The sequence below is a fragment of the Dasypus novemcinctus genome, chromosome 3 (genome assembly GCF_030445035.2).
Source record: "Dasypus novemcinctus isolate mDasNov1 chromosome 3, mDasNov1.1.hap2, whole genome shotgun sequence".
In the NCBI taxonomy this organism is placed as follows: domain Eukaryota; kingdom Metazoa; phylum Chordata; class Mammalia; order Cingulata; family Dasypodidae; genus Dasypus; species Dasypus novemcinctus.
The window spans coordinates 34,459,993-34,487,651 of NC_080675.1; the positions used below are offsets into that span (position 1 = coordinate 34,459,993).

Sequence of the window (27,659 nt, forward strand, 5' to 3'; positions counted from 1 at the left end):
GAGAATTCTGAAGTCAGAGCTGTGTTTGAATCCAGCTCCACCACTGCGTAGCTGCCTCTTAAGCTTGGTTTCCACCTCTGCAAAATGGGGGTGACGACAGTTCCTGCACCCGAGGGTGCTGTGAGGCCTGAGCGCCTGGCCCGGGGGAAGAGCCTGGCAGGCTCCTGTGACTGTCTGGGGACTATGCAGGGGCCTCCCTCCCACCTCGGCCACCAGACCCCGGAGCTGCCTTTAGGCAACACGCAGAACAAATCCACGTCCTTCGCTGCCCCGCCGATGGCCGGTGCACCAGCACCTGGCACCGCGCAGCGACTCCTGGGGCCAGGTGCCGTGCGAGGCAGCCCCGTGTCATTAGAACAACTGCATGACGTGGGCGTCATTGTCGCCCTTTCCTGGATGACGGGCACCGGGGTCCCGAGCTCTGTGCTAAGAAGTCGTCAGCAGACACTAGAATGGAAGCCCCAGAGGCCCGCTTGGCACGGGGCAGAGGCTCACACACCGGGAGCCCAGCGGGAGGCCGCTTCCAGAGGGTGCCTTGGGGGCCGGCGGGGAGGGGCAGAGCTGGCAGGTAAAGGAGGTGGGTGGTCCAGCCCTCCTGGTTGTTCCTCTGGGGCCCCAGGCGTGGGGCATGGGTGGGCACAGGTGGACAGACGGAGCCTGAGGGGTGAGGTCTGCGAGTGCCCGCGGTTGGCAGGGGCTGGCAGGGAGGGCCTTGGACCGTTCCCAGAGGGAGGCAGGGGATTAGGGAGGGGTAGGGAGGGTGCTCCCGGAGGGTCCCTGCAGAGTAATGGGATTAGGCTTGGGGCAGCGAGTGAAAGTTATTAGTGTGTGGGGCCTCAGGCCTCCCACTCAGGGCCACAGCTGTCACCCAGCGCCAGGCAGGAGTGTCTTGCAGCCATTCCCCTCCCACCTCAGGGAAGGCTGGCACCCTCTGCCCCCTCACAGGATTTTCTGCTGTGGTCACCAGGCATGGGGTTAGCAACTTAGCCTCAACCTCCTGCCCGTCCTTGACAGATGGGGCCACCCACACGGTGTGTCCAAGCACTACCCTGTGCCTCAGTTTCCCCATCTAGAAAGTGACTTCAGTGAGGATTCTTGAGCGCCTCTGAGGGGAAGGCAGCCCCCCTGGGATTCCGGATCTGCCATGCGGTAGCTGTGTGATCCTGGGCCGGGCCGTCAGCCTCTCTGAATTTCCATGGATTTCACACAGCAGGGCGGTGCAGCTCTGCCCCTCGGTGGAGTTCAGGTGCTGGACGCCTCCCTGAGGTCGGGGCCGCGGAGGGCAGCGGACTTGAGGCCAAAGACTTGGGGGACCCAGTCTTATCGGACCCGTGGGGACGTGCGCCGGGCGGGTGAGGCAAGATATGCGGGCAGGCGCCGCCAAGAGCCTTCGGGCTGCTCGCGACTCCCTCTAGTGGAGACGCGCGGATAGCGCGGGCGCGGCCGTGACCACCCTACCTTGGAGGGGCAGGCCTGGGGCGGGGGCCGCTGGGTCCCAGGATCCGGACCACCAGCCCACGTTCCTCGAAGGCATCAGAGGGAGGGATTCCAAGAGCCCTAAGAGGCTTCTCCTCTTGGCCGAAGCCTGCAATCGCATCATTAGAGCGTCTTCCCTTTAGTTTGTATGGCAATCTGTTAAAATGAAATAGTTCCCAGGAGAGACAACACATCCAGTTACCAAGCCCGAAGGCCCGCAGGTCGGGGAGCTGGCAGGAGCATTTGCCCAGGGCGCACAGTTCCTGCCAATCAGGCGGTGGGCCCCAGGGGTACTGGGAAAGCCTGGGGTGGGCGTCTGTGAGCAAGTCACTTCCTTTTCTGGCTTCTCTTTCCTCGGGGGAAACTGAGAGTGTTGGACTAGATCAGAGTTTACACCTTTTCAACTGGAAAAGACACTTTTAAATGTAAAAAATTATCCACAGAATCTCTCAGGATGGCACTTTTACTTCACATTTCTACTGACCCAGTAAGCTACATAATGACTTGAAACTATTAGGTATTCAGTAATACTTTTAAAGAATTGATACTTTGTTAATTCCAATATCTATGATTTTTAATTTTTTAAATAACTTTATCTTTTAGAACAACTTTAGAAGTACGAAAAACATTGGTAAGATAATACAGAAAGTTCTCATCCAAAAGTACACATTTATGAAAATGAATCCTGAGCTGCTGTTATTACAGATTCTAACCTGGTACAATCTCTAAGAACAATGTTAGTAAAAACAAGGCAATGCAGGACAGCATATGTGTGTGCATCCACTGTCTGCTTTCTGTGTCCATTCGCTGTGCATTCTTCTGTGTCTGCTTGTCTTCCCTTCTTCTCTTTAAGAGGCACGGGGAACCAATCCCAGGACCTTTGGTGTGGGAGAGAGGCACTCAGTCACCTGAGCCACCTCAGCTCACTTGTTTATTGTGTCTCTCACTGTCTCTCCTCTGTGTCTCTTTTTTATTGTGTCATCTCGTTGCACCAGCTCCCCGTGCTCTGCAGACCAGCTCGCTTTCACCAGGAGGCCCCAGGAACTGAACCTGGGCCCCTCCGTATGGTAGACAGGAACCCAATCGCTTGAGCCACATCTGCCTCCCTATATTATCTAGCTTGATAAAAAAAAATAATCCATGAAGCATAGGGTGCACATAGGTGTAATATAATCATTTAAAAAATAATTATTTTCCTGCATGCCTTTAATTTCCCCCTCCCTCTCCCCTCCTCCCCCTCTTCCCCCCCTCGTCTCTTTTGTTGCATTATCATCTTGCTGCGTGACTCACTTGCATGGGCACTGGCTCACCGCGCAGGCACTCAGCTTGCCATGCCAGCACTGGCTCCCCACGCAGGGACGCTTTTTCTTTTTCTTTTCACCAGAAGGCCCCAGGGCTTGAACCCGGGTCCTCCCATATGGTCGGTAGAAGGCCAATCACTTGAGCCACATCCACTTCCCTGTAATATAATCTTTGAGTACTTAACTACGTTCCTGGATTGTTTGGTAATAAAATCATCTCTGAACCCCACGATGCTGTGAGGGTGCCCCTTGAATTGAGGGGTCCTGTGGCCCAGTCCACTCGCCTGGCTGTCCCGAAGCTCCCTTTCAATCCTGGAGGTCATCTAGCTGCTCCAGGTCAGTGTGGCAGGCTACTCTGGGGTGGTGAGATGGGGCACTCGGTAGGACGCAGGCACAAGGCCCCGGAACTTGCTTGAGTAAGGAAGGAGGGGAGGCTCACAGGGATGTGGGCCCTTGTGGCATCAGACAGGCCGGGCCCAGGGGACAGACCTGCAGCTCCTCTTCAGAGCCGCTTCTGACTTGTTGCTGCAGCCCGACTGTCTGAGCTTCTAGGTCTCAGGGCTGCACCTCAGTTTCCCAATTCTGTGTCTTCTACTTAGGCCCAAATGGAATTTTTAGTCTCGACTCCAAGATTTCAGGAAGGATGGATATGTGAGGGCTTAAAGCAAGTTGCTGCATACATGCAGGTCAGTATGTGTTAGAAATTAATTATGTTCAGCGCATATTTCACACGCCCTTCTATGCACTCAGCAGCCGCCTGGGTGCTTTGGGGTACGGAGGAGAGAGAAGCAGCTCTGTCTCTCCCGGAGGCAGACCACAGACTTCTAGGAAGGCCCCACACCCCCGATTACCTCCCGCTCCTTCTGCTTGGTTACTGAAATCCACACAAGCAGCCTCATTTGGTTACATTACGGCTTTTGGTCCCCGTGGAGGATCGGAGGAGGAGTCAAAGCTTAGACAAGTCTTTCAAAGGTTCCCCAAATGCCAATTGGAAAAAGTCCAGTTTCTTGATATGACATCGAAAGCTCCCCGAGATCTGGCCCCTGCTCACTTGTCCAGTCTCACCTTCTGCTCTGGTTCCTGTAAATGTACTTCGGAAATATTTTCTACTTTCCATTTCATGGCCTCTCCATGTCTTTCTCACGCCCCTGGGCCTTCACAGAAGGCCTGGAATGCAGTTTCATCCTTCATGAGTCAGTTCGGGCTGAGGCCTCACCTACCAGGCCTGGGCAGGGGCTCACCTGGCTGCCCACCGCCAAGCGCAGACCTGAGGGCAAATGGTGGACAGAAGTCAGATGAGCCTGCACCCCCATTCTGGCTTTGTCACTCCTGCCAGCACTCAGTGGGTACTTAATAAATCCTGCTCCTCAGCATCGCCAGAGCACGCATTAATGGTTTGTTTACCCCATCATCTCCCCTTTCCACGGTGAGTCTTAATTAACAGGCACAATGAATGTTTGTTAAATGACTAAGTGATCTAATCAGGGAGTGAGAAGATGTTTCCAGGCTTTCACAGAGGTAGGCTGAGGGCCTTGCTGGCCCAGGAGGTAGGAGAGGCTGACCTGTGCCAGGTGTGAGGTAGAGAGCACAGAAGAAACTCGGTAGGTGTTTCTCTGGGAGGGGAGAGGAGACAGAAGTGGCATGGGTACGGTGGCATGTGGCCATCCATGGAGGCACAGAGCAGCCCAGTGGCCCCCAGCTTGTCCTGCCCTGTGGTGGGGAGAGTGGGAACCCCATTTAGCCCCCACCACCATGGTCGGGGTGTGAACTCAGCCCCCAGGGTTGCCTGTTGACCTCCTTGTCTTCAGGCCCTGCAGCCCCAATGCCCAAAGCGCTGGGTGGGGAGGCAGGAGAGGCGCTCACCTGCCCTCCTCTTTCTGGTCACCTTTGGTCAACCTATCTGGTGAGCTCCATGTGGCACCCAGGGTTCCTTGTGTGAGTGGAGAGGGGCACAGTCCCCAGGTCCTCAAAGGTACTGGGAGGTGGGGAGGAGTGGAGAAGAGGCTGTGGCCAGGACATCCGGCATCCAGCCCACTCATGTTTCTCAGGGGCGCCCTGCAGGCTGGAGGCTCAGGGACCTGGGGACACGTTACGGTTTGAGGCATCGTGAGTGACGCACCCCTGGGCCTTGACAACCTGATACACCCACCTCCACTGTGGCCATTACTAGACCCGTTAACACGCGTCACACGTCAGGGCTTCTGTGCATACCCTCATTCCATCCTCACAAAGACCAAGAAAGTCTTTACCAAAATTCTTTTTTTTTCCCCCCAGAGCTGGAAACTGTGGCTCAAAGAGGTCTGAAGTCACTTCCTGGAGTCACAGAGCTCAAAAGCGGCAGGGCAGGGATTGGAAGCCAGCTCCACCGGCCTGGCCAGGCCTCAACTCCCGGCCACGACCCGGCCTCCTCTCTGCCCAGCTCCCACCCAGGCTCTCAGCAAGTTCAGGGTCACCCCGACCTGAAGTGCAACCCTCCTCCACGGCTGTCCTCTCTGCCAGGCCACACACTGCCCGCCCCCCCACCTCCGCCAAGCTGTCCCACCTGCCTCCATGCCTTGTGCCTCCCTCCCAAGAGGCACAGTCCACCCGGTTTGACCACGGTGCCCCCGGGGTCCTCAGTGCCCGGGAACAGGGTGGGCAGAGGCCCTGCGGCCTCTCAGCTGGGCCTGCACGGGGTGCTGCGGGGCGGGGGCGCCGCGCGCAGGGCTGAGCCTAACCAAGTTTGCCAGCCCAGCTTTTCTCATGGCTCCCACACAATGTTCCGCTTTGTGCCCACCTGCTGATAATGCTTAATTAGGCGAGGAGTTGATTAATTTGAGGTAATTGACAGCTAATTAAGGGCCCACGGGCTCATTAAGTTGACATCTTGTCTTGTGAATTGGCTGAGTAGGGTCAGGTGACGGAAGCCGTTGCCCTCCCTCCCCCCAGTAGGCCGGGGGTTCACCTGGGGGCGCAGGCCCCGCAGTTGAGGTGGGGCAGGCCCAAGTCCAAGAACAGAAGGGAAGGAAGGCCAGGGTCTGGAGGCGTCTGCCCTGACCTCAGGAAACAGAGTGAGCTGGAATGGAGGGCTCACGGGCTCTGGGGCCAAGGGACCCGAGCTAGAGAGAGACGGGTGGATGAGTGGGGGAGGGGGAGAGGAAGGAGGTGTAGAGTTTGGAGTGAGAGAGATGTGAGGTCAAATCCCAGCTCTGCTACTAACCAGCTGGGTGATCTTGAGCAAGTCAGTTAACCTCTAAACCTCAGGTTTCTCGTCTATTAAATGGGAATGATAATTGTACCTACCTCATGAGGTTGTTGTGAAGAGTACCCGGGACACTGATGGAAAGGGCTCGGGCCAGTTACCTGGGGCCAGGTGAGTGCAGCAGATGAGGATGGAAGGCGTGCAGGGTGGGGCGGGCCTCGGGGTTGTGGGCAGGGAGGCAGGGGAAGCCCCCTCCCAAGGGGAGCCTGTTACTCTGCCTCTGGGTGCCTGACACCAGCTGTGTGGTTGAGGGTGTAGGAAAAACACCATCTCAATGTTATAATTTCTCTGGGTGGGAGGAGCAGTTCAGTAATATATGCTAAAATAAAAAATATACATGGCCTTTGACCCAGGCATTCCACCACTAGTGATATATTCTACAGATACATTTGCACACATGCCCAAAGACTTTGACACAAGGATACTTATTTATTGCAACACTGTTTATAATAGCAGAAGACTGACACTGGACATAACCTAAATGACCATCAAAAGGGAATTGGTAGGGAAGCAGATGTGGCTCAAATGATAGAGCTTCTGCCTACCATATGGGAGGACATGGGTTTGATCCCTGGGGCTTCCTTTTGGGAAAGAAGAAGAGAAAGCATGCCACACAGCAAGCCAGTGCCCGCATGAGTGCCTGTGTGGCGAGCCAGTGCCCTGTGCAAGTGAGTCACACAGCAAGATGATGATGCATCAAAAAGAGTCAAGGGGAGAGTCAAGGTGAAGCGCAGCAGAAACCAGGAACTGAGGTGGTGCAATTGACAGGGAAACTTTCGCCCCATCAGAGGTCTCCAGGATCAAATCCCGATGAATCCTAGAGGAGAGAAAATGAAAAGAGAAGAAAACACAGACAGCAAAAACAAAACAAAACAAAAAAAAACAAAAGAAAACAAACAAACAAAAACCCAGCTGGGTGGGAGGAGGGGAAGGGAAGAAAATAAATAAGTAAATATAAAAAAAAAAAAAAAAGGGAAGGGAGGTCCCAGGTTTGGTCTCACAGAGAGCACACAACAAACAGAGAGCAGAATGAGTGCAAACAATAAGGAGAGGGGGAGAAATAAATAAATAAAAATAATTTGAAAAAGGGAACTGGTGGGGAACGGATGTAGCTCAAGTGGCTGAGCGCCTGCTTCCCATGTATGAGGTTCTGGGTTCAATCCCTGGTACTTCCTAAAAAAAGGAAGGAACAGGCTAAATAAATTATAGTATTTATATAATGGAAAATTATATAGCAGTTAAATCTATATGTGTCAGTATGAACAAGTTCCAAGATAAATAATAAGAGGGAAAAAATGAGCAAAGTATAGAACAGGGTGTAGCTCCCATAAGCTGGCAGGGATAGGAAAGAGACATTTTTTACAACCTTCTCTTTTAAAATATGGCTTGTATTTTTAACTTTTCAAACAGTTTTTTAAAAATTAAAAAAGCAGTGGAATCTTTTTTTCCAAACAAATTCTAACTTGGAATCTGAATTCATGGGCAGAGCGCCCCTGGTTGAACTGGGGTGAAGACACTTTCCCACCCACCTAATTCACCCTCCCCTTCCCCGCAGCCCCAAGAGGGTTTGAAGACTTTCTAGGGTCTGGTGCAGTCCAAGAGAACTTTCTGTGATGATGGAAACACTCTCTATCTGTACTGCCCGATACAGTAGCCAGTAGCTACATGTGCTATTATGGAGCACTTTGAAACATGGCTAGTGTGAGTAAGGGATCACAATATAAATTTTATTTACTTTTAATTAGTAAAAATTAAATTTAACAGTCAATCTCTCTTTATGGGACTAAGCAACTCATTGTTCCCAGCCTCCAACTGAGGGAATGTCAAGCCCAGAGAGAGGCTACTGCTGGCACTACTGGTAACTCCAGAGCTGCCTCTTTGCTCAGAGTAGGTAGTGCTGGAACCTTAGAATGGTCTGGGAAACTGGGTTATAAAAGGAAATAGAGACTCTTCCTAGCAGAATTGGAATTGCCCTCTAAGGAAGTGTGCCAGAGCTGCCAGTAGCTCACTTGGAAAGCTAATTATCTTTTAGAAGGAGCACCTAAATGGCCCATGATTCATACAGCATGTCTTTTTTTTTTTTAAGATTTATTTATTTATTTCCCCCCCGCCCCCCATTGTTTTGTGGTTGCTGTCTGCTCTCTCTATCCATTTGCTGTTTGCTCTGTGTCTGCTCATCCTCTCATTAGGAGGTACTGGAAACCGAACCCGGGACCTCCCATGTGGAAAAGAGGCGCTCAATCACCTGAGCCACCTCAGCTCCCTGGTTTGTTGTGTCTCTCATTGTCTTTCCTCTTTGTGTCTCTCTTGTTGTGTCATCTTGTTGTGTCAGTTTGCTATGCATGCCCGCCGCACCAACTTGCCTTCTCCAGGAGGCACCGGGAACTGAACCCAGGACCTCCCATGTGGTAGGCAGAAGCCCAGTCACTTGAGCCACATCCGCTTCCCCATACAGCATGTCTTTACCTTAAGATCAGTGATCTGGGAAACGGACTTTGGCCCAGTGGTTAGGGCGTCTGTCTACCACATGGGAGGCCCGCGGTTCAAGCCCCGGGCCTCCTTGACCCGTGTGGAGCTGGCCCATGCGCAGTGCTGATGCGCGCAAGGAGTGCCGCGCCATGCAGGGTGTCCCCCGCGTAGGGGAGCCCCACGCGCAAGGAGTGCACCCATAAGGAGAGCCGCCCAGCGCGAAGGAGGGAGCAGCCTGCCGAGGAATGGTGCCGCCCACACTTCCAGTGCCGCTGACGACAACAGAAGCGGACAAAGAAACAAGAAACAAGACGCAGCAAAAAGACACAGAAAACAGACAACCGGGGGAGGGGAGGGGAATTAAATAAATAAAAATAAATAAATCTTTAAAAAAAAAAAAAAAAAAAAGATCAGTGATCAGCCCTAGCTGGGAAGAATTTAACTAGTGCCCTGGATGACCGGAGGCGACTAGAGTTCAGTCATCCATCTGACTACTGGGCACTGGGCACCTGCAATGTGTCAGACTCTGGAGACAGAGAGAAGAAAGAGGCTCGGTCCCCATCCTCGAGGAGCCTGACGTCCAGGGACAGAATTCACAGTAAGGGCCTGGGGAGAGGGCGATCCTCCCTCACAAGCGTGGGTGTGTCTGGGGCCTTGGAGTTTGGCTGATGCCCCCTCCCACTCCACTCCCCTCCTGTCTCGAGGTCACACATGAGGGTGCAGGTCAGTCCCCTCCCAGCCCTTATTATGCTCAGTTGCTGGGGGTGCATGGAGGGAAGCTGCCGAAGCAACACGTTGACCAGTTTACCATCCTCTCTCCTTCCTTCCGACTCCATTGCTCTGAACACAGGACGGTCTGACGTCCTCTAGATTCCCCAGTGTTATTGCCCCAAATAGGCTCCAAGGGGCAGTGATGTGAAGCAAAAACCATGAACCTCCATCAATATTTCCCTTTAGAGGCTCAGAGGAGCCTATTTTTAAAAAAAAATCGAGGCCCAGCTTACACAGAGTAAAGGGAACAGATATTAAAAGTACAGCTTGCTGAGGATTTACTCACATACACGTGTACACAGACGCACACTCGTGGCCAGCCACCAAACACTCAGATCAGGAAAGAGAACATTTCCCACGCCCCAGGAGCCTCCTTGTGTCCCTTCCCATCAATCCCAAGGTAACCACTGTTCTGATTTCTCTCAGCCTAGATTAGGCTTGCCTGTTCGAGAATTGATATAAATGGAGTATACGCTCTTCTGGGTCTGACTTCTCTCCTCACCAGATGTGCGAGGTTTGTCCATGTTACTGTGTACCCAGTAGGTTGTGCCTTTTTGTTGCTGACCGGCATTCCATTGTGTGGATATCTAACTTGACGGACATTGGGTCTTTTTCCAGTTTGGGACTCTCGTGAATGAAGGTGCTGCGGCGGCTTGCTCGGTCGGTAGAGGTGGGGTCTGGCTGCGGACGAGGGGTCGGTCCCGCTCGGGACGAGGGGTCGGTCCGGCAGCAGACGAGGGATCGGTCTCACAGGGGTTGCGCGGTTCGGCTGACGGGGTCGTCCAGCGAAGCCGGCGACGAAGGGGTCACCCGGAGAAGCAGGCGACGAAGGGGTCGCCCGGAGAAGCAGGCGACGAACTGGGGACAAGGGAGGCCAGGCCCTTGTCGGGGGCTCTCAGGACTGGAGGGCGCACGGCAGAAGTACTACCGCGGAGACAAGGTAAACACGCAAGTCCAACTTTCTTGGGGAGAGGCAACAGTTTTATAGGGGCTGGGGAAGGCTGATTGGTCGAAGCCATGCCCTGTTCTGATTAGTTGCCGGCAAAAGGTCAGTGGGCGGTACTGGACGGGGGAGGGGTGGTGGTTAGGGATTGCTGTCGCTGTTGCTGGGGGAAGGGGCAGGGTTTAGGGATTGGTGGCTGCTGTTGCTGGGGTGGAGGGCAGACTTGAGTTTCCCGCCCATGCCTGGCTGTTGCTGCTGTCGGGGGAGGGAAAAGGGCAGACTGGATTTTTCCGCCCACGCCTGGCTGTTGCTGCTGTCGGGGGAGGGGAAAAGGGCAGACTGGAATTTTCCGCCCTGCGCCTGCGCAGGGAGAAAGAAGAAGAAGGGTGCCGCCCCACAGGCATCGGGTGGCGCCATCCGGGAGGAGGGGCGGCCGCGGAAGCATGGCTGCCGAGAAGGGGAGACCCGAGGGCACTCTGCGCCCATGCCGAGCTTCCTTCAGGGGTGGCGGTGAGTCCGACCAGCCACCCTATTATGGGGGCAGCGGCTTGGCCTGCCGCGGCTGCTCCCCCGCCAGGCCAGCAAACCACACTTCAGCCCGAGGGGTGACCGCAGGTGCTATTGACACTCCTATACCTGTGTTTTTGGTGGAGGTTGGCGCTCACATCTGTGGGTATGGAATTCGTGAAGTTCGTGTGTATTCCCGAGGGACACGAAGACTTGGTGACTCTGCCTTGCCAGCAGTGAGACTTTGAGGAAGGGCCACGGGGTCCGCTGTGAAAGTCCTCTTGGGGAATTATGTGGCCCCCTCTGGCTGTGGTGGGCAGAGTAACTCATATCAGAAGAGCCAGCAAAGAACCGCAAGGTGGTTCTCAAGGGCACCATGACAATGATATAAGAAGTGAGTCTTTGCCGACGGAGGCTGGGAGGACAGGTGAGCACGGGAAAAGGGAAACGTTTGTTTGGTCAGGTGCAGGTAAAAGGAAGGAAGAACAGCTAGTGGTCTAACCCCATGGAAAAGGCATTTCTTGAGATATCTCCTCTCCATTTCTGCCAGAAGGCTCCCTCATGCCCCTCCCTGCCAGTCCTTTGATAAGAATAGCCACTATTCTGACCTCTATCATCATAGATTAGTTTGACGTCTTAAAACTGATGTCAACATTAATTGAGCATTTATTGTACATCAAACACCTTGCTAAATACAAACAGTATTGCATTTGAGCCTTCTAACAATCTAGGGTATCCACCCTCCCACCTCCCACCTTTTGCTGAAAAGGAAACTAAGTTCAATGAGTCTTCACATCCTACCCAAAGCTTCAGAGCTATTAAGTAGCAGAGCCTGGCTTCAAACTAGAGTAACCAACCATCATGGTTGCCCAGGACTGGCCCAGTTTTACTACTGAAAGTTCCTGCATCTGGGAATATCCCTTAGTCCCAGGCAAACTGAGATAGCCAATTGTCTGATTTCAAATCCAGATCCAACTCAGAAACCAGACCTATAATCAGGCTGGGATCCCTTCTTTGGGCCTAAGATTTAATCAGATGGTGTATATGTTGTAAGACCAGTCTCACAGGGGATGTTTTGTTTTTGTCTCCAAAAAAAAAAAAAAACGCTGTGACATCAGGAGTTTACTTGATTTTGTTTCATTTTGAAGAAACTGACTTCATTGACAGTAGATCTGAGTTGGGCAAGAACAAAGTTATTCATATTAAAAGGGGATTCTAGCACATCGATCTATCACACAAGGATTTAGTCAGCATTCCTGCACTGAAAAGAAGTTTAAGACAGTTCTCCACTTTAAGAAATTTACAATCTACTAGGGGAGTCAAGAGTAAAGCTTAGGGAACAAATTAAAGGGTAATAAACAATAATAATCACCCTGCATGGTTACTATGTTCTAGGTGCTTTATGTATTCCACCCATTTTTTTTTAAAGATTTATTTTATTTATTTCTTCCCCCTTCCCCCCTCCCCCCTGCACCCCAGTTGTCTGTTCTCTGTGTCCATTTGCTGCGTGTTCTTCTTTTTGTCCGCTTCTGTTGTTGTCAGCAGCACGGGAATCTGTGTTTCTTTTTGTTGTGTCATCTTGTTGCATCAACTCTCCATGTGTGTGGCACCATTCCTGGGCAGGCTGCACTTATGTGCTGGGTGGCTCTCCCTACAGGGCACACTCCTTGTGCGTGGGGCTCCCCTACGTGGGGGACACCCCTGTGTGGCAAAGCACTCCTTGCATGCCTCAGCACTGCGCATGGGCCAGCTCCACACGGGTCAAGGGGGCCTGGGGTTTGAACCGCGGACCTCCCATGTGGTAGACGGACGCCCTAACCACTGGGCAAAATCCGCTTTCCTATTCCACCTGATTTAATCTTCACACTACAGCTACAGGATAGGCCCTGCTGTTAGACCCATTTTAGATGAGGAAACCAAGGTTTGGCAAGGTCAAGAAATTTGCTCAAGTTTTAAGTCATTGAATTGTCCACCCAAAATGTGTGCACTTAATGTAAATGACTTATACCTCTAAGAAACACTTATTGAATGGGGAACAAGTGAAGATGTGGAAAAGTTTTCTTTCTACTCCTCTTGAATATCCTTTCCCCAACAATTTAGGGCAGAATTGAAAAGCTGTGTTATTGGCTTGTTTCATTTAGTAATTCAGGTCAAAACGGCATTGTTAGCTTGATGGCTTGAGTATAAATAGGCACGGCCTGTGCCTGTGAAGTCGGAGCACCCACCTCTCAGAGACACTGAGGCGCTAGCACCGGCTACATGGCCAGAGCAACCTGCCGGGCCCCCATGCCACACACACCGACTCCCTGTCGTGGACAGCAATGCACAAAGGCATTTGTCTCCGGGGTCCTCAAGGCCAGCTCCTCTGCCAGCCCCCAACACACCCAAAGCTCAGCCGCTCACTCAACCTCCTGACCCTGCCACCCATCTCGGCTCCCCAGACTTGCAGGTCCCTACCCAGAGGCATCTTCATCATTCCTCCCTCGACATGTCGGCTTTCATTTTCCTGGGATGAATCTCATTTGACAATCTCCTGCCCATATTTCTACGCGCTCTGGGTCTCGCCGTGGTATTTCTCTGTCCTCTCTGGGGTTGATACCACCAATCATCTGCAGGCTTCATTAGCATGCTGTTTACCCCTGTCTTTCAGATCATTAATGAAGATGCAAAATGAGACACCAATCCTCGCAGCCCCCACCACATGCCCCCTCCCAGGCCCGGCGCGGCTGGAATCATTATCCTTTCTGGTGTGACAGGGTCAGAACCAAACCAATTTGCATCAATCTTTGGTGATGTTGTGAAGTGTCGCCTGCCCCGCAAGCCTCCCGTCCTCCCAGCTGCTCGGCTGCCTGTGGTGGAGGGCTCCTCTCTTTGGAGGGCAGATCAGATCTGGCCGCCCCAGTTTATCTGACTGAAAGCCCCAGGACTATCGGTCGGGCAGGAGGAGTGGGAGCTACTCATGGCTGACGTTTTCCTTCTTTGTGTTGCTATCCTGAGCCGGGCAGAAAGCAACACCTCTTTGGAAATGAGATGGACAAGCGTGCCTACTGGTAAAGTGGAGGAGGGTGAAGATGTGGCAGGCAGAGAATTTTTCTTACTCATCCTGACATCTGTTCTACTGAAGGCAAACGAGGAGCGAGCAAGCGCCTTGGGACCCTCCGAGGCCCAGTCAGGTGTCTAGGCTCGGCATGTTCAGGGCCACTGAGGCTGGTGTGGTCCCGGCGTTTCTCGGGGACAGTATCTGTCCTTCTCCACCATTTTCTTATGTCGTCCGGCTCTGATGTTTTTATCTCCCTCCCTTCCTCATCAGCTCCATGACTCTGTCTTTCATCAACTTTCTGTGCAAGCTTGTCTTCCCAATAAAGGTGAGAAGCACCCTCACCACACCCCTTCCCTCCCTCAAGATGAAAGGCACTTCGTTCCCTTTCCAGCTGGGGCAGAGCCTCCGTCTGGCTGTGCGTGATGATCATACAACTAAAAATCCAGACTCGCCCAGGCCCATCCCTGTGCCTGACCCCTAAGTCCTAGTTTCCTCTCTCCAAAGTGGGAAGGGTGGGCGAGCAGGGAGAAGGCAGGGACGGAAGCTCTCACGAACACAACACCCAAGAGCTGGGGAAATTAGGTCTTAAGATTCTACAACAAAATTGGGTGAGATGGGTTTTTCTTGGTGTGGGGATGGAGTGAAGAAAAAGACAGCTATTTTGTGACACTGACTGCACAGCTCCCGAATGCATCACTCTGTTCCAGGGCAAAGGCTCTGTGGAAGTAGGAGCAGGGCTGGGATTTGGCAAGGTTAGGGAGTGAGTCATTTTACCCGCCAAGAACTTACATGTGATAGAGCTGAGAGCCTCGGGCGAGCCTGGGTAGTAGGTGCTTAGTAAGTACTTACTGGTTTATAAATTGGCAGACACAAGAAAAATTTCATAAACAAACATCAATTAGCTGTGTGTGCACCTTTTAACAGGCTGGCTGGAGGACAGGCCATTAAGCTCTGTATATCTGCATTCCCAGCTTCAGAGTTTTCTCCCTCCCTTTATTATAAAAGTAATAATACACAGTTCTTTAGAAAGTTTGGAGAATGTATAAGAAAAGGGAAATTACCCATAACTTCCCAGCCAGGTAGCAAGCACTGGCTGCTATCACCATGGTGTATGTCCTTCCATTCCATTGCCCATCATGCTGTATTGACAATTTTACATCTTGCCTATTTTCACTTATCCTTATTACCAACCAATTCTTTCATACCATAACGTCCTTGCAAACATACTAAATGACTGCATACGAGTCTGCTATGTGGTCGTACCAAATTTGCTTAATACTTACACGTTTGAAGAGACTTTGGGCCATTTGACTTTGGGTGAGAGCGGGCTGTGAGGGAAGCGAGGGATGAGGTCCAGCAGGTAAGACAGTAGCGGGAGCGGCAGCAGAGGCAGATGGTGGGGAGCAGGAGGCCAGGCGGAAGCAGTCTCGGGAGTTGGCGTGTCCATGCGTGCCCCATTCCTCAGAGACGGACTCTGGTTCTGAGCCTTGTGCATCCCTCATGGCCCTGCCCAGGACTCTGCTGGCAGCTGCAGCCCGTACATCTCCTTTCCACTCAGACTCAAGTCACTGATTTTTCAACTTGACTTCTCAGCTGCTCCTTTGTGTGGAGCTGCTGGCTTGGGCCGGTTTGGCTCCTGGGGTTTGGCCCGTCCACACAGGTCCTGGGATGTTGGCCCTCAGCACCGCCTGACCCCGAGGACTCGAGCTGCAGTCAGGCCCAGCTGCTCTCCCTGGGCTCCCAGAGGGGGAAACGCCGAGAGGAGGCTGTCGGGGGCGGCCAGGCCTGAGAGGACCCTGCTCAGCCCCAGACACCCGAAAAGCATCCTGGAGGGAGGAGGGAGGAGGGAGGGGTGGGGTTTGGACAGAGAAAAGCAGGGAAGTGCATTCCTGTGCGGTGAGTGGAATAGAGTAGATGCTCAGGAAACCTTAGGACCACAAAGATTAGTGAAGCACAATGATTCGAGGCTTACACCAAGCCCAATATCAGCTCAGGAAATCTGCCAATATCACAAAGAATACCTTTCTCTCCCTTGCTTATCCGCAACAAACGGTCTTGTGTGCCATCGTCCATACAGTCAACGATAGTATTTGCTGAGTGCCCACGTTGGCATGAGTTGCCTCAGAGGGCTGAGGCACAGTTTACCCCTTGAAAGGCAGGGGCAGGAGAAGCATTCAGTAAAATGCCAGCTCCACCGAGTGGTTAGAGAAAGGGCTGCCCTGCTTAACTCACTATTCAAGGTATCTACAAGCTACCACATATTCCCTGTAGGGCAGAATCATTTTTAACAAAGATCACTAAAATTAAAAATTAAAAACTAGTTAAGGGAAGCATTTAGCCCAATGGATAGAGCATTCGCCTACCACATGGGAGGTCCAAGGTTCAAACCCAGGGCCTCCTAACCCATGTGATGAGTTGGCCCACGCGCAGTGCTGATGCGCGCAAGGAGTGCCGTGTAGGGGAGCCCCATGCACAAGGAGTGTGCCCCTCAAGGAAAGCTGCCCAGCATGAAAAAACTGCAGCCTGCTCAGGAGTGGTGCAGTTTACAAGCAGACACAGAAGAATACACAGTGAATGGACACAGAGAGCAGACAACTGGGGAGGGGAGGGCGGCGGAGGAAAGAGAAATAAATAAATAATAAATCTTAAAAAAAAACAGTTAAATCTAATTTTCTAGATATCTCTCTCAAGCAGTCATGTAATATGTATGGCACTATTCTAAATACTTTACAAGTACTCATTTAATAGGTGCTTTCATTGGTTGCACTTTCTTAATTTGGTCCAGAGTGGTTAAGCAATTTGCCTAGTCACATAGCTAGCAAATGGCAGAAACAAGATATGGAAGCAGGCACCCCGATTTCAGGGTCTAGGCCCTTATCCATGATACTGGGCTGCCTCTTTAAAATGGAAAAGGCTCCAAGGAAACTGAGCCTCAGAGAGAAGTGACTTATACAAGCTTACCTTGGCTACTCAAACCCAAGTTTTTATCATACCTTAGACTAGCAACAAGGCTATGAATACGAAATATCATGACAAAGTTCACCATTTCAACATATTCTTTTTAAGCATCTATTATGTGCCAGGCACTATGTTCTAAGCTCTGTTTTGATCAATTCTTTTTTTTTAAAGATTTATATTTATTTATTTCTCTCCCCTCCCTCCCCGTTGTCTGTTCTGTGTCCATTTGCTGTGTGTTCTTCTGTGTCTGCTTGTATTCTTGCATTCTATCAGGTGGCACTGGGAATCTGTGTCTCTTTTTGTTGCATCATCTTGCTGTGTCAGCTCTGTGTGTGTGCGGTGCCACTCCTGGGCAGTCTGCATTTTTTTCACTTGGGACGGCTCTCCTTGAGGGGCGCACTTCTTGTGTGTGGGGCACCCCTATATGGGGGGCACCCCTGCGTGGCACAGCACTCTTTGCGTGTGGCAGCACTGCGCATGGACCAGCTCACCACACAGGCCAGGAGGCCCTGGGTACTGAACCCTGGACTTCCTATGTGGTAAGCAGACACTCTATCAGTTGAGCCACACATCTGCCTCCCTTGACCATTCTTTGACATGCCCCAGGAGCTATTTAAAAAGTCAAATCTTTTAGTTACCTCTCTGGGTCTCAGATAAGGAAGATGTAAAAACAACTATGCAACCCTGATTACTTGAGGTTTCTGGCTCCTTGGATTCCAGATAACGGAGTGATTTCTGGTATTGGAAGTTACTTTCAAAGGCATCAGGTATAGGTCAAAACAGAAAGCAGAGGGGAGGATAAAGATGAAAATATGTTAGTCCAACTCAGCTCAAAGCTTGATTTTAATTGAGATTCCAAAAGCCGCTCTTCCCTACATTCCTTTGCCCCTGGCTGTGATCAAGTTCATGGCTCTGTCGCCCCAAGTACTCCTGCGGGGGGCAGCAATCCTGGGAGAGCTGTTTCTGTTTATTAAGGGGCCAACCTCCGGCCACATAGAGTGCATATGTGGCTTCTTGCCCTGGCAGCAGATGGACTACTCTTGTGTTTTAAACAACAGGGATCTTCCAGGAAGGAGAATGGGGGAGAGCAGGCAGGGGTTTGGATGTTGGAAGTGGAAGCCCAGAGTGAGAGGGGGCAGTGGGTGCCTCACCCAGGTCACGAGTTCTTCCTGGGCAGAGTTGACACGTGTGCTGGGCGTTTGCTATCGCTGACTATATATGTAGGGGTTTTATTTTAGGGTTTGCAAAGGGCTTCCATGGAGTTCCAGGAATGGCCCTACATCAACCCAGCTGCCCACGGTGCCACCAATGTGGGAGAAGAGGTGAAGTAGACCAAAAGGAAACAACCAGCAAAAGGTGGCAAATGGAGAGGGCAAGTGGGCCAAATAACAGTGGGCTTCGTGACGGTCAGGCATTCCAAGTGCCTCAGACTCCATCCAGCTCAAGCAGCAGGGACCAGGCTGTGCCCAGAGCAATTCTCCTCTCAAACCAACCACCTCTCCCTCCTCGCTGCCCACAGCCGCAGTGTCTGCTTCTCGGAGTTGGGGAAACATTGTAGCAGCTGCTTTAGAGACCCTGTCCCCTCACTTCACCTCCTCCCCTCCCAGTCTGTTCTCTGGTTAGAGCTGTGTGAAGTGGAAGATAATTTGGGGCTTATTAGTGTCCCAGGGAGACATGGAACTTGTGTTGCTGGGACCCAAGAGGCAAGAGTCTTAGCGGCAAACTCCAGCCGAGAAAAGACTGAGGGATTGTCTCACCTAATTACAGGGAATGGCCCTCTTTGTGTTTGTGATTCGGTACGGTTGTCCGATCTCTTTTGATCGCTCTTTTCCATTTGCTGGCTCGGACCATACTGGAATTGTGCTAATTAGAAGAGAAATGGACAGAGTGATCCTGTCAGCCCTGGTTACTGGTGGGGACAAAGCAGAAGATTATTCTGAGGCAGTGTTTTGTGAGGGCCCCTTTTCCAGCTCTCATTAGGAGCAAGGGGCCCCCAGGAGGGGAAGGTTCTGAATGCCTGGCCTGGCTAATGGAACACTGGGGTGTTCCTGTGCTAATGATAATTAACAGGCTCTGCCAGCACTGTCGCCAACCAAGAACTTCACAGTTACACTTGGTGCCACCCGAGGCCCCCAAGTGTCTTCTGCTCAAACAAAGGCTGGGAAGGCCAATGGTCTCTTCAGGCATAGTCAGGGTCACATCCCCCGAAGTGTCAAAAAGTCAAAATGGATAGGAAAAGTCAGTTAGAGGCCAGTGAGAGTGTATGAGCTTGGACACCATTGCTTGTCCATTCTCTCAAGCAGGACCAGATTCAGACAATGTGGTTCTTGTAGCAGAATAGCTTTTCGAAAGGGAAACGTTTCATAGAATAGTACTGTTTAGTACTTCCTCTTCTTTAGTTCCTGAACAGGGTTGAACCTTAGGGTTTTGGTAGGTGGCAGAGAAATAGTTGTATTCAATCTATCATATCTAACTGGAAGTCTGCAGATAGATTTTGGACCTTGTCAAGCCAAGACACTGAAGAAGAACTAGATGTGTAGGAGCAGCCAGAACCAAGGAGCTTTAGTGGAGCACTAAGAGAATGTACTCAGACCACTTAAATACAAGGCAGAAAGTGGTAAGAGTCGGGGATGGTACACATTTATGTTGTAGGAATGCAGGGGAAAGGATCATTTCCAGCTGGATCTTCAGGGATTTATAGGAAGAATAAGTTTGATAGGTCTAAAAGGGATGTGAGACTTCGTTGGAACTCAAAGGCATTCAAAAGTGAGGAACTGGGAACAGTTCAGATTGACTGGAATAGAGACTTCATAAATAGAATAGGAAGGAAACTAAATTGAAAGCTCAATTGAATTACATGTAGAGAGTCTTAAATGTCTGGGTGAGAGATCCAGACTTTATTAGGAGGCATGGGCTGGCATCAAAGGTTTCCAAATACGAATTTAGGAGGCTGAACAGCAGTGAGCTGAATAGCCGCTAGGAGGATAAACTGGAAGCTGGGGGAGCAGATATAGTTCAGTGGTTGAGCACCCGTTTCCTATGTATGATGTCCTGGGTTCAATCCCTGGTACCTCCTAAAAACAAACAAAACAAAATAAAAACCTGGAAGCTAGAACAACAATACCGTAAAGTCCAAACCCCCAACTAAAATATTAAGGGAAAGGCAGTGGGTTCTTTGTCATTACAGATACACTTTCTAATGAGACCTATGCTTTAAATATGCAAGCTGGCTTTTTGAAGAAAAACTCACTCTCCTATAAAAGGGACATATTTATTATGAAGACACAGAAACCATCATATACAAAGTACAATCCTCTACATTCTGAAATACATACACACATGCACTGTACATAAATTTATATTATCAATATAAAAATACATCATTAACATTTCTAAGGATGACAAATACAAAACCAATAAATATCGCAATTCTAAAACATCTACTTACAATAAGTGCTGGTGACCAAGATGACAGTAAAAGAAAGAGGCCAAAGTAGACCAGAAAACCAATTACATAGCTTCAGGTTATAGGGTTGGTTTGGGTAATTACCCCAATATTTCTCCATATAGTTCTCAATTTCCCCAAGCACTTAAAAGTACCTGATGCCATCAACTCTCAAAAACAGAGCAAAGGAAGAATTTGACATTATGGCACTACTTTTTGACCACACACATACACATATATACACACACATACATACACACATTAACCGCATTTAGTGAGCTAAAAGAATGTTGATGATAAGCTTAACTTAAAATCAAAGCCTCTACAACCTAAACTTCTAGGTAGCACCCAAGTAGAATGTTTTCCTTCTCATCCTCATCCTTTGTGTCTCATGTTTGATTTTTCCCTCCCTTTTTAATTTCAACATTAATTCTAGCATGGGAAACAAGGTATGAGTGCCAGAATATAACTGATGGACTAGCTGTTAGAGAGTACTGCACCCTAGCACGAACACTCAGGATCAAAAACTTGACCACAACCTTCCTTGTGTTCAAACACCATCAGACTACTGCTACACAGACGTTCTTTTTATAAGTTTAGGATATCCCATTTACTTCTCAAAATAAATGGATTATAAGGCAAAATCAGAGAAAATGTCTAATCGATTTTGTCCATGGACCAGATTTTCCGGTTTTAGCACAGGGACAGATAACTGGCAAAGAGCTCTGTGAGAGTTGTATTTAAGTCAGGAAATTCTTGTGTGTGTGTGTGTGTGTGTGTATTTGTATTTCCATCAGATAGATGATGTGCTATGTGCTGTGTGAGGGCACAAGGGAGATAAAATATTGCCACCACCCCACAGCACATTTCTCGAAGGCCAATTAGGGTTTCTAGTTTCTAAAGAAATAGGAACTCCTGAATATCATCCCCTTCTGCCACCTTTCAGCCCATACTGACTTTTGGGCTTGAACCTGTAACAGATTAACTAGAACTCAAAAGTCCTTTTGTTACCTTCCTACTGGTCTTGAGGTCCAGAACTTAATGCAACCTTGCATGGGTGAGGCTTTCATTACACAAGCAAATCCCAGGAGGGACTCACTACTCAGGGATTCCCTTCCTTGGAGACAGACCTGGATGGCAGGACTGGAAGGTGGAGAATAGAAGGCATTAGGGGGATGGGATTATCATGAAAATTGCAGAATTGAAAGAGCAGGTATACATTCTGAGAAGACTGTGGTTTCTCCAGCTTGGATTCTTGGAACCTTGTATAAACTGGAGAGCTCACAGGTCAGGCTGCATGGACTGGTCCAGAATCTGGTAAGTCTCTGGTCTCTTGCATCATAACAACTTCCTAAGAGATCAAGTACAACTCAAAATAACCCATCCAATTGATATGTCACAACTGACTTTGCCATCACAGAATCAAATCAGTAAGATCCTGGGGCTCCTGAATTGCTTCTGGAAATGAAGAAGCAGGACTTTGACCTTTGAGAATGACATGCCTTCTGCTGTTACCAACATCCAAGGTAAGCACTTCAAAGACTGGAAGCTGACCGAATAACTGCACCGATCCTTGGGTACAGCAGATTCTTCTCTTGCTGCCAAAGCCCTCAGAGGCATGGAGTGCCAGGAGCAGGGGAGAGGGTCAGTCCTGGAGGTACACCCTCCAGCCTCTCCCAAGGAAGCAGTGAGGTGTGCATGGTCAGAGATGCACTGGGAAGAGAGCATGGTCAGAGTTCTCTGGACATTCTGTCCACCGCAGCTGCTACTTCTTGGGCTTCTCTAGAATGTTGAGGAATTTTCCCCGCGTCATCTCTCTGGCTGGAATCACAAAGCAAATGAAAGATCAATGAAAACCTAAAATCTGAAAAAGGTGATCACAGGAAAATTGAATAAAAAATGCATATCGATTTAAACTGTATATAAAATTGTTACCACAACAGAGTCAAACACCACTAGCCTCCTAAAAGGAGAAAAACAAATTACTATTGCCAACCCAAACTTGGCAAAACTTTTCTGAAAAGTTGGCAATTACTATAAGGTGCAGTCCAATTGGGGCAGACTTTATTATCCACCCTTTAAAAAAAAAAATCACCAGGGAATTCCCCCCAAACCTATCACTTTCTCAAAAATGTAACCTAATACTTATGTTCACTCTCTCAGGGGGTTTGTTCTCTGAGGCTAAATTCCAACCAAGATTACAGTCTTCTCTCGCTTTTTGGTCTCTGGACATTTATAACCTCAAATCAAAATTAGAGATCATTTACTCCATCTCTCAGCAGTGGTCGAGTCCCTGGATGCTGTAATATAACAGGGTTTATATTCCCTCCATGCAGTTCATCTGTGGGTGGTGTAATAAAGTAGGGTTTATAGAGCTTTGGTCTTCTCTCTCTTGGCATTGTCAGTCCTTAGATATTTAATTTTGCCAGGCAGGGTTTATGTGTCTTTCTCTGACTTTCAGCACTATCAATCTTTGGATGCTGTAGTTACAAGAGGTTTATACAGCTACTTTCCTACACATGAGGCTCCAAAATGAAAGTAAAACATTTCTCTATTACAAGGGCTATTCTGGAAGTCCCCTGCTTTAGCCCTGTCAAACAAATCCTCAAAAAGCTTATGAAGCACAATCTCCCTTCTTCCTTATCCCCTCATGATTATCTTTTCAGATCTCTTAAAATGGATTTAGTAGTGCTCAAAGTTTCTGGATCTTCTGGAACAGCACAGTGGGCACAGGGTAGGCTATGCTCCCAGGCCTTCCAAGAGCATGTCTCCATCCTGGCTAAAGAAGTGTGGTGGCTAGAAAGGCACCTGCTGCAATGAGAAGAATCTTTCCTCTAGCCTTCTTGCTGCTTTTTTCTAAGTCTAGAGCAAACGGTCCAGATGAATGAGCTTCCCCAACCCCAGCTCCACCTAAGTTTAACTGTTCCTTATTTATGTGTACAAATAAGAAATAAAACAATACAAACTCTGTAACCACAGGGAGATTTTTGGTAACTAGAGTCTATACATACCCATCTTTAACAAGTATCTGGGCATCAACAAAGAGAAAGGAAATTCCATTAACTAGGAGTGGAAGCCCCAGGATTGGGTCTCACCTCATGTCCCCATAACCCCACCCCTGCCCAAATCAAACTGACCATTCCTTCCTTGGTGGACTTCCACGAAGCCCTGTACATATAAAATCCTGTAAGACCTACATACAAATGCTTGTTTATATCCTGGTCTTCCTCCACTAAATTGTAAGAACTGATGGCAGAGATTGTGTTTTATTATTCTTAATATCATCAGGACCTAGCATAGTGTTAGATCTGCTGAATAAACGTTGGTTAGAATAACAACACTAAAAAGAAAAGAAAAGGAAAAAAAAAAAAAGAATAACAATATTATACAAAAGAACTAGAGCCAAATAGGAACACAATAAATGTTAGCATTCTTCCTTTCCACAGACAAATAATAAGACTATTGAGTGGCCCTCAGTGCTCCATACTCTAGACCAAGGTTCTCTTTCTCAATGTACCTTGTATATTTGGCAAGAAAAAGTATTTTCCTTGATGGAAGTAATGCTGGATTAATGGAGAGATTAGGAAATCAAGGACTAACTGCACTAGAGGAAATCCAAGCATTTTCTTGTATATGGTGAGGCAGAAAAGGCTCCTTTCAGGGAACACAGGACATGAACTAGTTTACGTTCCAGCTCTATCTAGTACTTAGCAGCTGATGGGGACCCATTGAGAAGGGCTGGATCTCTGAGCCCCAGTTTCTTCATCGGTAAAATGGAGAGAATGCTATTGTAACCTGCCCAACTTCTCTCTTGGATAAATGCAGTGAACATGCTGAGTATAGTGGTTATCATTAACACAGAGGTGGATAAGCAATCTACATATCTTCTTAAACTGAGTATCTGAGGAGTAAATCAATATATTGTCATGAAGGAGGCTAGCAATCTCAAAATTCCCATTCCTTGGAATCTCTTCCCCAAGCTGGATCCCATGGGAATTTACTTATATTTTTAGGCAGAGCGGGTCTCATCATTTCTACTGGATGGGTTATCCACCTACTCTACATGCCTATTAAGGACTTTCAAACATAATATCAAATGATGCTGCAACATGGCTAAAAGGCCTAGACAGACAAGGGACTGGGCCTGCAGAGTACTGATCATATTGGTTATTTCTGCCTCCTGCTCCTCAGATTTCCTAATTCTCTACTGTTCCTTCCCCAAATGGGAGAGTGACAAATATTTTAAGTCTGAGAATAAAAAAAAGACCCAATCTATTTGAGAGATCAAAAGAACTCAAAAGGAAAAATAAACGGATATGCCAAAGTCTCTTAGGGGCAAGCTCTCCTTGAATTTAACCAATCCTTTTTAACAACCCCTTTCCTACTCAATCATTCCTCCCCCTCCAACCTAATCCAAGTATACAGAAGGTACAGGAGACCACCGTAAAAGTGGAAGTAATTCAAAGACATCATCTTCTACATGGGAGGGGAGAAAGTTTCCCTACTCGCCAGTCCCATATAGGAGATATACGAATATGTGACATAGCTGCTCCCTAAAAGAAGGCTGTGCCCTATAAATCAGATCCTAAGTACCAGCCCCTCTTGCACACAGAGAAATTGCTGTGGGTTGGGGGCTGCTCCAGAGCACGTGCCTTCCTGTTCACTTGTCATCAAAGATGTTAACATTTCTGATTAATTCACATACTCCTCCTTTTATTCCTCATTTCTTTATCCTTGCTCTCCAGCTCTGCTGCAGTGTGAAGATTCTTACCAACCTGCTACAGTAATCACCACCCGCTAACCGCACTCCCCCCAAACCTAGTGAAATTGTTTAGTGATGCCAACTGCGCTTTTAATTTGCAAGACATCAGACACGGAGGTAATTTATACCAACATCTGCTCATTTTTGACTTCTGAAACAACTCGCACATGCTGCTACAAAATCCCATTAGGAGTAGGAGACAGCCTTCTGCTAGTATTCTGCATTCCTCTTCTATGCACATACATACACAAACACCCACACTTTCCATAGGGTTTTATATGTAAAGGTATTTTATTAACGGACTCTCACCAAGGATTTCAAATCTCTTTGGGGAAAATCCACTGGAGATGGCTACTGCTTATTGGCGGAAGAGAGGAAAAGATTTCTATTTCTCCCTGCCTAGTTCCATTCTTCCTTCTTCCTGATAGTTACAGCTTGATATAATTCTAGCATCATGGCCATGGTTAGAGTCTATGCTCCTCAGACTGGCCCTTCCAGGTCCTCCTTTCTTTCCTGGTTCTCTTCCTTTCACAGTGTGTTATACAGAAAACAATCCTAGTGAGGACAAGAGTTTTAGACAATTTTATCTAGAGTTAGGAAAATGTGTTGACTATTTTCTGATTCTGGATTTATTCTCTAGGATTACAAGGTTCAACAGGAAGGAAACACTGCCACCACATTCTAATACTCAACTGGTCATCAGCCACCACAGTGTGTGCTGTGCAAAAGGGAAGCATGACCTCCACGTCAGGTCATGATTTATAGGCCCTCCTGTGCAGTGCAGAGATCATAAACGGAGAAATCCACAATAGATCCTGTCCCCGGAGGGCTAACGTGTGAATTGCTGCGGAGACTGCGGGATAGGGGATAACTCGTACACTTTTTAAAGACAGCAAGTAGATAAGCCACAATCAACTTCCAAGTTTATGTTGTTCTATTGTCCCCTGCAGAGCTTCTCTAGGCTGTCAGGTTCATGGCAGCTGTAAATACCTGGGTATACTTGGAGAGGTCAGGGCTGAAGGGAGGACTCCATCCTGCTTGCTCTAAAGGTGGTATGTGGTTTAATATAATCTCTTCTTAGACTCTCCAATTCCTCCATCCTACATTTAGCCTTGCCTCTGGCTCCCTTTCCACAATGACTATCCCCAAACTGCTGTCGCTGCAGTAAATTTTCTGGTGGATGGTTGAAAAAGATTCAGTGGTACAGATTGATTTCTCACTGGTGAGGGGATGAGGGATTACCAGAGGCACCCCGGTTAACGAGATTGGGTGCAGAATGTCTCACGAGGCCAACCCTCTCTTCTGGGGCTTTGCACCTTTCGCCCATGACATATGGTTTCATTACTGAAAGACTTTCCAGATTATAACTTTGAGGCAATTGCCTGATAAAATTTTCCTTGGCTTTTATGTAGGGAAGAATGTAAAGGTTAAGGAACTTTTTAGTGAAATGAAAAAAACAACAACTCATAATATTTGGTTTTTAATTTCAATGCTAACTACTATTTAAATATTTCTGATTTTTTTTTTTTAGTGTTCTAATTAAAAACATCAGAGAGGTGGAAAAGAGTGACCTTTCACCAGTTCTCTCACAGCCAGAAGAGCAACAACAGGCTGTGTCTTTAGGAGACTCTGATATGAGTGGTCAGGAAACAAAAGAGGCAGCGTAACATTGTGAAAAGAGCAAGTGAATTTGAACTGCAGTTCCTCCATTCACCCTGGACCACAGTGGGCAAGTTACCCAAATTGTTTCTCTAAGCTTCAGTCTCCTCATCTGTTCAAGGTGGTGTAATATACAAAGGTCATATAGGCAGTCAGCAAATGCTAGCTACATGCAACTATTATTTATTTAATTCATTTTTAAAAAGAATTTTATTTAAACAAGACGCTTGATTTGAAGGAGAAACTATCTAGGATTAATTTCTTTTAGAAAAATTTATCCCTATTTAAAGACAGATTGTTCTACATGTAACAGCTATGTATAAAACAGTTATAAAATTATTCTTGGTTTTAAATGATAAAGACATTAAAAATCTCTAATCAAACAAAATATGCAAGAATTTTGTTGTTGCTGTTGTTTTGTTAAAATAGTGAGAGCAAAATAACCTACTGGCATAAAAAGGGAAAGGTGAATGAGCATAATACTAATGGAAAAAGAGGATATTTTCACAAAATCAGTAGTTTTTCCCATCTCCATTTCCTTCATTTAACGTCAATCATACTATTCATTAGCCATTTAGTAAAAGAGAGGAAAAAAAGCCAATATACTTGTGTACATATACCAGTTATTTCATATACAATGAGGGAATGAGGAAAGGGAAAACTGAAAGAATAGAGATTATATTATGAGTAGTCAGGATGTGGTGGAACCAAATTGTGTTGTTCTAATTGAGAATATATTCTTGGTCTCTGGGAATAGACTTCTGGAGAAAAATAGCAGGTTCCTTTTTTAGTACATACCACCTGTCTGCTGCTGGAACATGTCAATTGTATCTTTGTCCTCTATTTCCAATTGTCCAGGTATGTTATTTCATTAATTGGCTGCCAATCAAATTGGAATCTGACCTGCCTCACTAACAAACCATGTCGTTTCCAATAGGCTTCATTAGTTTATGAAGGGGAGTAAGCCTCTTAACCTTAAACTGTGCTACAGAACCATCCAGCCCAGCCCACTTCCCCTAAAATCAATATGATCATTGTTCTCAGTTGTGGCACCTTCCTTAGGTTTTTCACCAGCCAGGGCAAGCAC

The 27,659-nt window shown here is 48.2% G+C and overlaps 1 protein-coding gene across 3 annotated transcripts in view; it reads right to left on the minus strand.

Annotated features, from left to right (window-relative positions):
- Positions 1-19,599: 19,599 nt before the first annotated feature.
- LIN52 (lin-52 DREAM MuvB core complex component) overlaps positions 19,600-27,659 on the minus strand; it is a 144,387-nt gene continuing 136,327 nt past the window's right edge. For 2 of the 3 annotated variants that reach the window (XR_188067.4, XM_004455142.4), the window contains one exon: positions 19,964-21,972. Coding sequence is in view for 1 of the 3 variants with exons in the window: in XM_004455142.4 (XP_004455199.1) it covers positions 21,917-21,972 (56 nt within the window). In the remaining 2 variants the exon portion in view is untranslated. Of the gene's footprint in view, positions 19,781-19,963; positions 21,973-27,659 lie in introns of those variants that run through there. The other variant, XR_009184937.2, reaches the window with a different exon arrangement.